Raw genomic sequence first — 12,539 nt, 5'->3', positions numbered from 1 at the left:
ATGTGGGAATGATCTAAGTGTAGGTCTTGTAAATCAGCCAGGATCATGGTTTGTATATTTAAAATTTTCAGCTAAATGTTGGCTCCTAGACTGTAGAGCTTTTGGTAAACTGTCATTTTTGACACAAACGACAAGATCTATTTTTTTAAAAAGCATTCATAGCTGGACATCCCTATCGTCCCTGTGCTTGCTGACCTACATTGACTCTCTGTTAAGCAATGTCTTGATTTCAAAATTTTCGTCCTTGTTTTCAAATCCCTACATGACTACCCACTTCCTGTCTGTGTAATCTCCTCCAACCCCACAACCCTCCGAGACATCTGCACTAATCTAGTTCTGAACTCTTGTGCATTCACGATCATAATTGCTCTGCCTTTGGTGGGCGTGTCTTTAGTTGTCTAGGCCCGAAGCTCTAGAATTCCCTCCCTACACCTCTTCACCTCCCTGCCTCACTTTCCTCCTTTTAAAACCTTCCTTTTAAAACCTACCTCTTTGACCAAACTTCTGGCATTCTGACTTAATATCTCCTTATGTAGCTCAGCGTCATACTTTGTTTTATGCTTCTGTGAAGTGCCTTGGGACATTTCATTACATTAAGGGCACTATGTAAATATATGTGGTTGCTGTTGATAAGTTTTTTTAATTCATAAGCCAGCATTTATTGCTCATCCTTAATTGCCATTTAGAAGGTACGATGCCTCCTTGAAATGCTGCAGTCCATGTGGTGAAGGTACACTCGTAGTGCTGTTAGGGAGAGAGTTCCAGGATTTTGACCAAGCAACAGTGAAGGGGCGGCGATGTATTTCCAAATCAGGATGGTGAGTGGCTTGGAGGGGAACTTCCAGGTGCTGGTGTTCCCATCTGTCTGCTTCCTTTGCCCTTCTAGATAGTAGTGGTTGTGGGTTTGGAAGGTGCTGTTTAAGAAGCCTTGGTGAGTTCCTGCAATGCATCTTGTAGATGGTACACACTGTGCCCCTGTGTGTTGGTGGTGGAGGGAGTGAATGGCATCCCTTCCACAACAAGTGGGTTGCTTTGTCCTGGAAGGTGTCAAGCTTCTTGAATGTTGTTGGAGCTGCACAGATCCAGACAAGTGGAGAGCATTCACACTCCTGACATATGTGTCTGTAGATGGTGGACAAGCTTTGGGGAGTCAGGAGGTGAGTTACTTAGCAAATCATTTCTAGCCTTACTCTGCCTACAAGAGCAGGTCTATTTATATGGCTAGTTCAGTTCAGTTCCTGGTCGTTGGTAAACCCCAGGATGTTGACAGTGGGGGATTCAGCAATGGTAATGTCATTGAATGTCAAGGTGTGATGGTTAGATTCTCTTGTTGGAGATAAGTCATTGCCTGGCACTTGTGTGGCATGATTGTTAGTTGCCACATATCAGCCCAAGCCTGGATATTGTCCAGATCTTGCTGCATTTGGACATGGACTGCTTCAGTATCTGAAGAGTCACAAATGGCGTTGAACATTGTGCAATCACGAGTGAGCATATCTACTTCTAACTTTATGATGGAAGGAAGGTCATTGATGAAGCAGCTGGGCCTAGGAACCTACCCTGAGGAACTCCGCAATGATGACCTGGAGCTGAGATAATTGACCTCCAATAACTACAACCATTTTCCTTTGTGCTAGGTAGGACTACAACCAGCAAAGACTTTTCACCCTGATTCCCATTGACTCCAGTTTTGCTAGGGCTTTCTTACGCCACATTCAGTCAAATGCTGCCTTGATGTCGAGGTCAGTCACACTTATCTCACCTCGAGTTCAGCTCTTTTGTCCAAGTATGAATAAAATGGTCAAAATTTAATGCTGACCAAGGAAACGGGGGAGGGGTACATGTCTTTGAATCACGTGGGAGGTGCTATACCAGCTGTTCATAATAAAAGGCCCAAATTATCCTGGCAATGGGGAGGAAGCAGGATAGCAGTACTATCACCAAGCGGTGGGAAGGTAATTTAAATGGCTTTGCATATCATTATCATTCATTGACATTATGATTAAGTGGTACCTTTTGGACTTAAGTGTGAGGCGTATGGGGATCACGGGCATTAGGTTCCCTGGCCATTTTAAGCTGGCAGTGAGCATGCGAAGGGGAGCTACTTGGTGCTGCCTGCCACAACCCAGCCTTTTTCTTTGAAGAGGACGGAGAAGGCTGTGATTCATCGTGGAAGAGGACAACATTTAGTGCCGGGTGGCTGAGGGTCATTTCTGGGAGGGTGTGGGTCATCTCAGGGAGAACAAGACCAGATTTCACTGGCTGTAGGAGCTTGGTGACTGCGGAAGAGGTGCTTCAAACACAGGAGGCAGGTGTTTCCTGAAGGCCAAGGACTCAGTAAAGAACATCTCTTTGCCCCAGGGTCTTGACATCTTTAGAGCTTTTGGAGCCAATGTGGGTCTCATCCACTGTGTTCCTGGAACCTGGATATTATGACACAGCCAATGGTAAAGGCTGATTTGTTCAAAGCCCAGAGGGAAACTTGAAACAACTATCATAACCCATTTTTATAATTTGTAATTTTGAGATGCAGACTTTGAATTCAGTAGGAATAAGACCACCGAGTCTCATGGTTTTTATATAGAACCAAATTAAACATATATCACTTTAACAACAAATTAAGCACATACACATGGCTACAAATTACTACAATAATAACTTTTAACAAATTCCCAAATTAATCACCCCCACGTAAATCTCCGCTAAGGCAACAGTAACCCACAGACTTTAAAAAGACACTAGGCAAAGCACATTTGACCTTACGAATTCCAAATGAGGTTCCTTTGTAAGTTGGTTGGTGGTGTACAGGCTGGTTAGGTCTGAAATGCCTCTACCTTACACAGACAAACTCCTTTCTTTATATACCTAGCTTTTCCTTTGAATATAAATTTTCCATTGTATCACTCGGTCTTTTGAACTTCAGCTGTTCTAACAATAAAACCCCTTTCATAGTACCAATTTCATATGTAAGCTGAAAAAAAAAACACATTGTTCTTCTAGCTAGGTGCAAGATTTTACCCACAGTTTTGAATGGTTTATTCAACAAATGCAAGTGAACACTTCACCTTACTGTTCACCCAATTAACATCTCAAAACTACTATACATCAAAGCACCCAGGCTAGCTGGCTTTAGTCCAACTAAGACACACACACACCTCGGCACAGATCCCCGCTAGAATTCTATGTAAAAAAAAAATTCCAATAACATCATACACACTAATATCTCTTCATGACACCGAACAGAGTAGGAGCAGCGCAGAGGGAGGCTAGAACTGGACCCAGATGCACAAGTGGCAAGCGGCCATCAAGGGACACAGCCTGCGACTGGTTCAAACTCTGAGGGGTGGTTAAGCATGAACCAGCCAGCTGCCAGTCAGACGAAGGTCATTGCCACATCCCAGGGTCTACAGGTCTCACCTCAGCTACCTCTAAATATCAGAGAGACAATGCCAGCAACAATTGCAGATTTCTTGGGAGGCCATCACTGACCTGTTATCTGCTGCTAGATTCAACGGGAACCCAAAGCCTGTGGCTTTGAAGGTGATAGTGATGTTAAACTCTTACGCCGAGGGCTCCACTGGGGACATGTGCGAGATCTCAGTCAGTCGTTGCTAACAAATGCCCTGTTTAAGAGGGCTAAAGTGATTGTGTGAAGCAGGACGACGTCAGAGCCAAGCAGGAAGATTTTTGGGCTTCAGGACCATCACAAGTGCAGGGGGTCATTGATTGCACACACGGCAATCAGGGCTCCCTGGAATGAGCCTGTAGCATTTATCAACAGAAAGGGGTTCCACTCCATTAACATTCAATTGGTGTGCGATCAAAGGAGACGTATCCTACAGGTGTCTGCTCAGTTCCCTGGAAGCTGTCAAGGTGCTTATGTTCTACTCCACTCCCAGGTGCCACAGAGATGTATTCTGGTCAAAACTGGCTGTCTGCTCAAGACCTGGCCAATGACACCAGTGAGGCACCCTTAAACTCCCGCTGAGGAGCAGTATAATGAACGCTATGAATAAATACAGGCGTCGATTGAGCAGACCATCAGCTTGATGAAAATGAGATTCCAGTGCCTGGACTGTTCTGGCAGAGCTCCACAATCTGAGGCTTAGAGGGTCTCCAGTATTATCGTTGTCTGCTATGCTTTGCACATCAGCACACGGGTGGGGGAGGGGGTGGTGGTGGTGATGGAGGCCTTGAACAAAACTGGTGGAGACGTAATCCTTATTTGATGAGGAGGATGGGGAAGCAGCAGCAGGGCAGGCAGGTCAGCATGTTGAGACTCCTGCACCAGATAGGAGGCAATGGCACCTCCCTGACAACAGGAGGCGCACCTAGAGAGATGTTCAGGCACCTTACCCCCTTCCTGCACTGTACATATTGCAGGGCCATGGATGATGGAGCAGGCTTTCTCTCAGGGTTGCGAAGCCCTGTATTAGAGAACACCGAATTAGGATCATGTTATTCACAATTGCTCTTCCCATCCCTCTGACACATGTCTCCTTTCTGCCCTGTGGTCAATACCAAAATCGAGGCCTCCTAACTCTTTCTTTCCTCTCTGCACATCTTTGCTGTCCATGATTGTGTGGCCGTCCTGCTCTCTGACCAGTTCAACTCCACAGGTGTGGGCATTCTAATATTGGGCACTCTTCCACCCGTCTTTGCCTATTGTGTGTCATTTTCTCCTGGAGACAGAAGGGGAGAATGAGTTTCTGCTCAATGATCAATTAATACCCTTATTATCATGTTTTAATGTCAGATAATGGGGCCTCCCAGTCGTCCTGCCCACCTTCCACACTCTCAGACTTTGTACAATGATGGAAGCAAGAGCCTCCTTGCCTCTGAGGCTTACGCTTGTTTTTGCCTGCCTGCCTGCGCCCTTCCCTGATTGAGAGACATTACTTGTTGCCCTCATGAGAGTCACGTTGTCCTCACCATTCCGCCATACTTACCCTGGCGGTGAGGTGGAAGTCATTGAACCTTTCTCCACATTACATCTGTTTGCACCTGTAGATCCCATGGCTGCCAATCTCCAATGCAATCTCCATCCAGGATTCCTGGGTCAGACAGGAGGGTCTCCTGATGCCGGAGGCAGGGAAGAGTACCTGCTGTGCCCTGGCAGCTTGGAGGAGAACCTGCAGAGAAGCATCACAGAACCATGGAGCCATCCTTTGTCTGGTCCAAGTCATGTGCAAGTTGGATGCTCCCTTCTCAACGATGATCACAGATCAGGACAAATGATTCAGGCTGGAGGTCTGGGTGATGAGCTTGGGGTTAAGTGGAAGAGGAGAAGGTTGTGGTTGGCCAGCTGTTCCTGCCACTAGCGGCGAAGTCGCCTACTTCCAGGTCTGCCACTGGGACGACTAAATTCTGACCAGTGTTTTAAGAATTAATGTAGTCCTGTAATTCTTGACTTAGTATATTATCCCAGTTCTTGTATACTTTAAAAATGTACATATTTGTAGTGACAGCATATTTTGTTAATGCAAGGGGAAGCCCAATGCAAGCTCAAGGAACAGCACCTCACTTTTCAACTGAGCACTTTACAGCCTTCCAGACTCAACATTGAGTTCAACAATTTTAGATTGTAAGCTCTGCCCTCGTTTTGTTTGTCTTTGCTGGCTTAGTAGTTCGTATTCTCTCATTTCTTTTGCTCTTGAACAGCAGCTATTCTGATCTTGCTATTCACACCTCCCCAAGACATGTCTTTTGTTTTTTTTTGTCTCATAACCACTGCCTTTGGCCTTGTACTTTGAAACCTTTTGAAGGATAGGAGTTTGCCATGAGAACATTGAAATAGTTAAGCCTCAAGGTGACAAAAGCACGAATGACTCTTTCATTGCAGATGAGTTGATTTCCTTGGCAGAATGGTACACAGGAAGAAACTGCATAAGCTTGCCCAAATGTCTGTTTATGTACCTGAACTGTGAAGGCTAAGTGGGCATTTGATGTTGTAGCCTTGAAAACTGAAATAGTGTACAATTCAAAAAAAAAAGCTCTTGACTAGGATAATTCCTCGATTCAGAATTTAATTTTTGATTTTATTTTATAAATGACTCTGCAGTCTATAAAATTTAGAATTATCTTCCCAGTGTACTACCATGAATCCTATTTCGACCAAGACCACAGATGAACCAGTATTCATGCATAATTTTAGTATGTTTTTGTTTTCAATAACATATATTAAAGAAAGGAGGAAATAAATTGCACTTAAAGCATTTTCCATGACACACTTCATAGTCACTATTATATTGCAGGGAAAGGTGGTAGCTAATTTGCGCACAGCAAGGTCCCACAAACAACAGTGACAAAACTGACTAATTAAACTGTTTGATTGATGGATTAGTGTTGATCATGGCACCAGGAGAACTCCTCTGCTCTTTGAATGGTGCTGTGGAATCTTGTGTCCAGATAAAACAACAGACAGGATCTTGTTTTAATGTCTCATCTGAAAGCGGGCATGCAGCAATCCCTCAATACTGCACAGGAGTATCAGCCAAGATTAAGTCGTGAGGTGGAACTCGAATCCATGACCTGACATGAGGTGAAAGTGAACCGTGGCTGATGCACGAAGCTTAATACATAAATATCTACCTGGCATTCTGCTGCTTAGGCTGGATATGATACAGACTAGTTTAAAATTAATTTTGGCTTAGCAATGCCAGTTGACCAAAATAATTATTTCAGTTTGTAAACTGGCTTTTCACTGGTCTGTTCATGAAAACATAATAGTTTATCTGTTGATAATTAATCAAAACTTAATGATTCTATTACAGAATATAGTAGTTGAAAAGAAACAGGACATTAAGTATTTTTTTAAACTCCTAGGTAACCAAGAATGATTTCTTAACATTCGATTACATGTTATGCATGGATGAAAGCAATTTGAGGTGAGTAAAATATTTTTATCAATCACTGTCCTAGCTTTTAACTGATGCCCTAGTTTAATGAAAGTGTTATGGTTTATAATTGAGTCAGGCTTTTTTAAAATGCCCTTTGAGTTTTTAATTGAGATTTTTGTTTCCTGGCATCAAATAATTTAGACTTTTAAGTTTACATTCATTGTATCTCATTTGTTAATGATACTTGATATACAGCTTCCAGTTATCATAAAAGTTTCCTTTTGTGGAGAGGTGGTGGCAGAGTGGTCATGTCACCGGGCTAGTAATCCAGAGGTGCAGACCAGTCAAGCAACAGTCTCACATAGGCGCACTCAGAATCGTACTTTACAGATCATATTCCAGACACCACCATCACCATTGGGGCCGTTTAGGGGGAGGTATTGGCGTAGTGGTATTGTCACTGGACTATAAGACCATAAGACGTAGGAGCAGAAGTGAGCCATTTGGCCCATCGAGTCTGCTCCACCATTCAATGAGATCATGGCTGATCTGATAGTCCTCAACTCCACTTTCCTGCCTTTTCCCCGTAACCCTCGATTCTGTTACTAATTAAAAATCTGTCTATCTCAGCCTTGAATATACTTAGCAACCCAGCCTCTACGGCCCTCTGTGGTAAGAGAAGAAATTCCCCCTCATCTCTGTTTTACATGTGCACCCTCTTACTCTGAGATTATGCCCTCTGGTCCTAAACTCTCCCACAAGGGGAAACAACCTCTCAGCATCTATCCTGTCAAGCCCCCTAAGAATCTTATATGTTTCATGTGACCTAACTAGTGCCTTGTATATTTTTAGCAAGACTTCCCTATTTTCAAACTCCATTCCCTTTGAAATAAAGGTCAACATTCCATTTGCCTTACCTGCTGAACTTGTATGCTAACTTTTTGGGATTCATGCACAAGGACCCCCCAAATCCCTCTGTGCTGCAGATTTCTTCAGTCTTTCTCCATTTAAATAATATTCAGCTCCTCTATTCTTCCCGCCAAAGTGCATAACCTCACACTTTCCCGCATTATATTCCATCTGCCACATTTTGCCCACTCACTTAACCTGTCTATATCCCTCTGTAGACTCTTTGTGTCATCCTCACTACTTGCCTTCCCACCTATTTTTGTGTCATCCACAAACTTGGCGATAATACATTCATTTCCCTCATCCGAGTCATTTATAAATAATTATCATTGTAATAATTGTGACCCCAGCACTGATCTCTGTGGCACTCCACTAGTTCCAGGTTGCCATCCTGAAAATGTCCCCCCGTATCCCAATTCTCTGTCAGCTATTAGTTAGCCAGCCCTCTATCCGTGCTAATATACTACCCCGAACACCATGAGCTCTTAAGTAGCCTTATGTGTGGTACCTTATCAAATGCCTTTTGGAAATCCAAATATATTACATGTACTGGTTCCCTTTTATATATCCTGCTTGTTACCACCTCAAAGAATTCTGATAAATTTCTCAGTCATGATTTCCCCTTCTTTAAGCCATGCTGACTCTGCTTCATTAGATTATGCATTTCTAAATGTTCTGCTATTACATCCTTTATAATAAACTCCAACATTTTCCCAATAACAGATGTTAAGCTAACTGGCCTATAGTTACCTGTTTTTTGTCTCCCTCCCTTTTTGAATAAGGGTGTTATATTGGCAGTTTTCCAATCTTCTGGGACTTTTCCAGAATCTAAGGACGCTTAGAAGATTACCACCAGTACATCCACTATCTTTGCAGTTATTTCCTTTTAATATCCTAGGATGCAACCCATCAGGTCTAGGTGACTTATTGGCCTTTAGCCCCATTAGTTTCCCTAGTACTTTTTCTCTAGTGATAGTTATTGTATTTATTTCCTCCCCGCCACCCCCCCCCCCCCCCCCCGCCTTTTTGCCCCATGATTATTTAGTATTTTTGTATGCTATTAGTGCCTTCTACCGTGAAGACTGATGCAAAGTATTTATTCAACTCCTCTGCCATTCCTGGTTCCCCATTACTGTTTCCCCAGCCTCATTCTTTATGGAGCCTATATTGACTTTGGCCTCTCTCTTCCTTTTTATATATTTAAAGAAGCTCTTACTGTCCATTTTTATATTACTTGTTAGTTTACCCTCAAATTTTATTTTCTCCCTCTTTATTATTTTTTGGGTCATCTTCTGTTGGTTTTTAAAACTTTCCCAATCCTTTGGCTTACCACTAATCGTTGCTACATTGTGTATTTTTTTCTTTCTCTTTGATACTATCCTTAACTTGCTTGGTTAACCAAGGTTGGTTTATCCCCTTCCTATAATCCTTCTTCCCCACTGGGATATATCTTTATTGTGAGTCATCAACTATTTTCTTAAACATCTGCCATTGTTTATCAACCTTCTTTTCTGCTAAACTCCTTTCCCAATCCACTGCAGCCAACTCTGCCCTCATTTCTTTGTAATTACCCTTATTTAAGTTTAGCACAGATGTTTCTGAACTAAGTTTCTCACTCAGACTGAATGCTAAATTCCACCATGTTATGGTCACTGTTTCCTCGGGGATCTTTTACTCTGACATCATTTATTAAACCTGCCTCATTACCAGATCCAAAATAGCCTGATCCCTGGTTGGATCCACAACATATTGTTCTAGGAAACTGTCCTGAATACACTCTATGAATTCTTGCTTGTGGCTACCTCTGCCAATTTGATTTTCCCAATCTACATAGAGATTAAAGTCACCCATGATTAATATACTGCCTTTTTTACATGCCCTCAGTATTTCCTGATTTATTCTCTGTCCGACAGCATAGCTACTTTTAGGGGGCCTATAGACTACTCCCACCAGTGTCGCCTGCCCCTTGTTATTTCTTACCTCCACCCATACGGATTCCACATCTTCCAATCCAAGATCATTTCTTCCTATTGTACTTATTCCATCTCGTACTAGCAAAGCTACCCCACCACCCTTTCCTTCCTGCCTGTCCTTTCAAAAAGAATATTTAGTTCCCAACTTTGATCTCATTTGACATGTAACCATGTCTCTGTAATGGCTATAAGATCATACTCGTCAATCTCCATTTGTGCTATTAATTGATTTATTTTGTTCCGAATACTACATGCATTTAAGTAAAGAGCCATTAATTGTGCCTTTTTACCATTTTTCCCCCTTTGACTCTATTTGCTGCTGTTTTTTTATGTTTGTACACTCTACCCCTTCCTGTAACACTCTGGATATCATTACCTGAGTAGCTGCCCTGCAATGCTGCCATATCCTTTTGCTTTGTAAGCCGACTTATCCCCTCTCCAGAACACTCTTTTCCACCCCCGCCCCCCCCACCTCCTATTTAGTCCTCTGTTTAGTTTGAAGCCCTCTCTACAGCCCTAGTTACTTGATTCGCCTGGACACTTGTCCCAGCATGGCTCAAGTGAAGCCCATCCCACCGGAACAGCTCCCTTCTACCCCAGTACTGATGCCAGTGCCCCATGACCCATTCCTCCCATACCAATCTTTGAGCCACGCATTTAACTCCTTGGCTTTATTTAACCTATGCCAGTTTTCCCATGGTTCACCTAGTAATCCCAAGTTATTGCCTTGGAGGTTCTGTTTTTTAATTTAGCTCCTAATTGTTCAAATTCTGTCAGCAGAACCTCCTTTCTAGCCCTATCAACGTTGTTGGTACCAACGTGGATGATGACAACTGGATCCTTCCCCTCCCACTCCAGCCCTGAGGAGATGTCCTTAACCCTGGCACCGGGCAGGCAACACAGCCTTCAGGACTCATGCTCACGGCTGCAGAGAACTGTATCTATCCCCCTAATTATACTGTCCCCTACCACTACTATGTCCCTATTTCCTTCCCCCCACTTGAATGGCTCCCTGTACCACAGTGCCGTGGTCAATTCGTTCATCCTCCCTGCAGCCCCTGCTCTCATCCACACAGCTTGCAAGAACCTCGTAACTGTTAGACAATTTCAGGGCTCCTTGATCGCTACCCCCTGGGCCCCCATACCTGCCTCACCTGCAGTCACACCCTCCTGTCCGTGATCACAAACCAAATTCGAATTATCTAACTTGAGGTGTGACCGCCTCATGAAGCAAAGTGTCCAGGTAACTTTCCCCCTCCCTGATGTGGTGCAATGTCTGCAGCTCCAACTCCAGCTCCTTAACTCAGATCCGAAGTTCCTCGAGCTGCAAACACTTACTACAGATGTGTTTGCTCCAGATCACCTTGTTGTCCAGCAGTTCCCACATGCCGCAGCAGCAACACATCACCCGTCCTGCCATCGCTACCTTATTTTATTTATTTTATTAATTAATTACACTAGTATCCCTGCTCTTTACACTTTATTGAATTTAATTATTTACACCAGTATCGATCTTAAACTTAACAGGCTATTTTTAAGAAAGAGAAAATAAAATCTAGTGATCTAAACACTAACTATAGGCCTTAATTTTAATCTAAAGACTAGAAATACTCACCAATCCAACTCACCAATCAGCTGCTGTCCGTGCTCTTTTTAAATGAAGTTTCCCTGCTCTGTTTTAAATAAAGTCCACACACTCACCCACTCTCTGTTTTAAATAAATTCTATGCTCACCCACTCTGTTTTAACTGGCTTCCACGCTCACTCGCTCTTTGTTTTAAAACTGGTAATCCAGAGACCCAGGATGATGATGCTCTGGGGAGCCGGGTTCGAATTTGAATTCAATGAAAATCTGGAATTAAAAGACTAATGATGACCAAAAAAACCATAGTTGATTGATTGTTATAAAAACCCGTCTGGTTCACAAATGTCCTTTAGGGAAGGAAATGTACCGCCCTTACCTGGTCTGGCCTACATGTGACTCCAGACCCACAGCAATGTTATTGACTCTTAAATGCCTTCTGAAATGGTCAAGCAAGCCACTCAGCTGTATCAAACCGCTAAAAAGTCTAAAATAAATGAAACTAGACAGACCACCTGGCATCAACCTAGGCACCAGAAAATACAACTGCAAACTTAGCCCTGCCGACCCTACAAAGTCCTCTTTACTAACATCAGTGGGCTTGTGCCAAAATTGGGAGAGCTTTCTCTCAGATTAGTCAAGCAACAGCCTGTCATAGTCGTACTCATGGAGTCATACCTTACAGATAATGCCCCAGACACAACCATCACCATCTCCGGGTATGTCCTGTCCCACTGGCAGGACAGACCCAGCAGAGGTGGCGGCACAATGGTATAAAATCAGGAGGGAGTTGCCCTTGGAGTCCTGAACATTGACTCTGGACCACATGTAGTCTTATGGCATCAGGTCAGATATGGGCAAGGAAACCTTCCACTGATTGCCAAGTACCACACCCCCTCAGCTGATGAATCAGCATTCCTCCATGTTGAACACCACTTGAAGGAAGCACTGAAGATTGCAAGGGCGCAGAATGTACTCCGGGTGGGGGACTTAAATGTCCATCATCAAGAGTTGCTCGGTAGCAGCAGTACAGACCGAGTTGGCTGAAAGGACATAGCTGCTAGACTAGGCTTGTGCCAGGTGGTGAGGGAACCAACAAGGGGAAATAACGTACTAGACCTCATACTCACCAATCTACCTGTCCCGCAGATGCATCTGTCCATGACAGTATCGGTAGGAGTGACCACCGCACAGTCCTGATGAAGACTAAGCCCCATCTTCACATTGAGGATGCCC

At 43.5% G+C, this 12,539-nt stretch overlaps 1 protein-coding gene across 2 annotated transcripts in view; it reads left to right on the top strand.

Annotated features, from left to right (window-relative positions):
* Positions 1-12,539, top strand: part of acp1 (acid phosphatase 1) — a 39,812-nt gene that overhangs the window by 17,669 nt on the left and 9,604 nt on the right. For both annotated transcript variants that reach the window (XM_078541875.1, XM_078541876.1), the window contains exon 4: positions 6,826-6,887. In XM_078541875.1, the coding sequence (XP_078398001.1) occupies positions 6,826-6,887 (62 nt within the window). The remainder of the gene's footprint in view (positions 1-6,825; positions 6,888-12,539) is intronic.

The sequence above is a fragment of the Cetorhinus maximus genome, chromosome 5 (genome assembly GCF_964194155.1).
Source record: "Cetorhinus maximus chromosome 5, sCetMax3.hap1.1, whole genome shotgun sequence".
NCBI classification, from domain to species: domain Eukaryota; kingdom Metazoa; phylum Chordata; class Chondrichthyes; order Lamniformes; family Cetorhinidae; genus Cetorhinus; species Cetorhinus maximus.
This window is presented reverse-complemented; position numbering and strand designations above follow the sequence as displayed.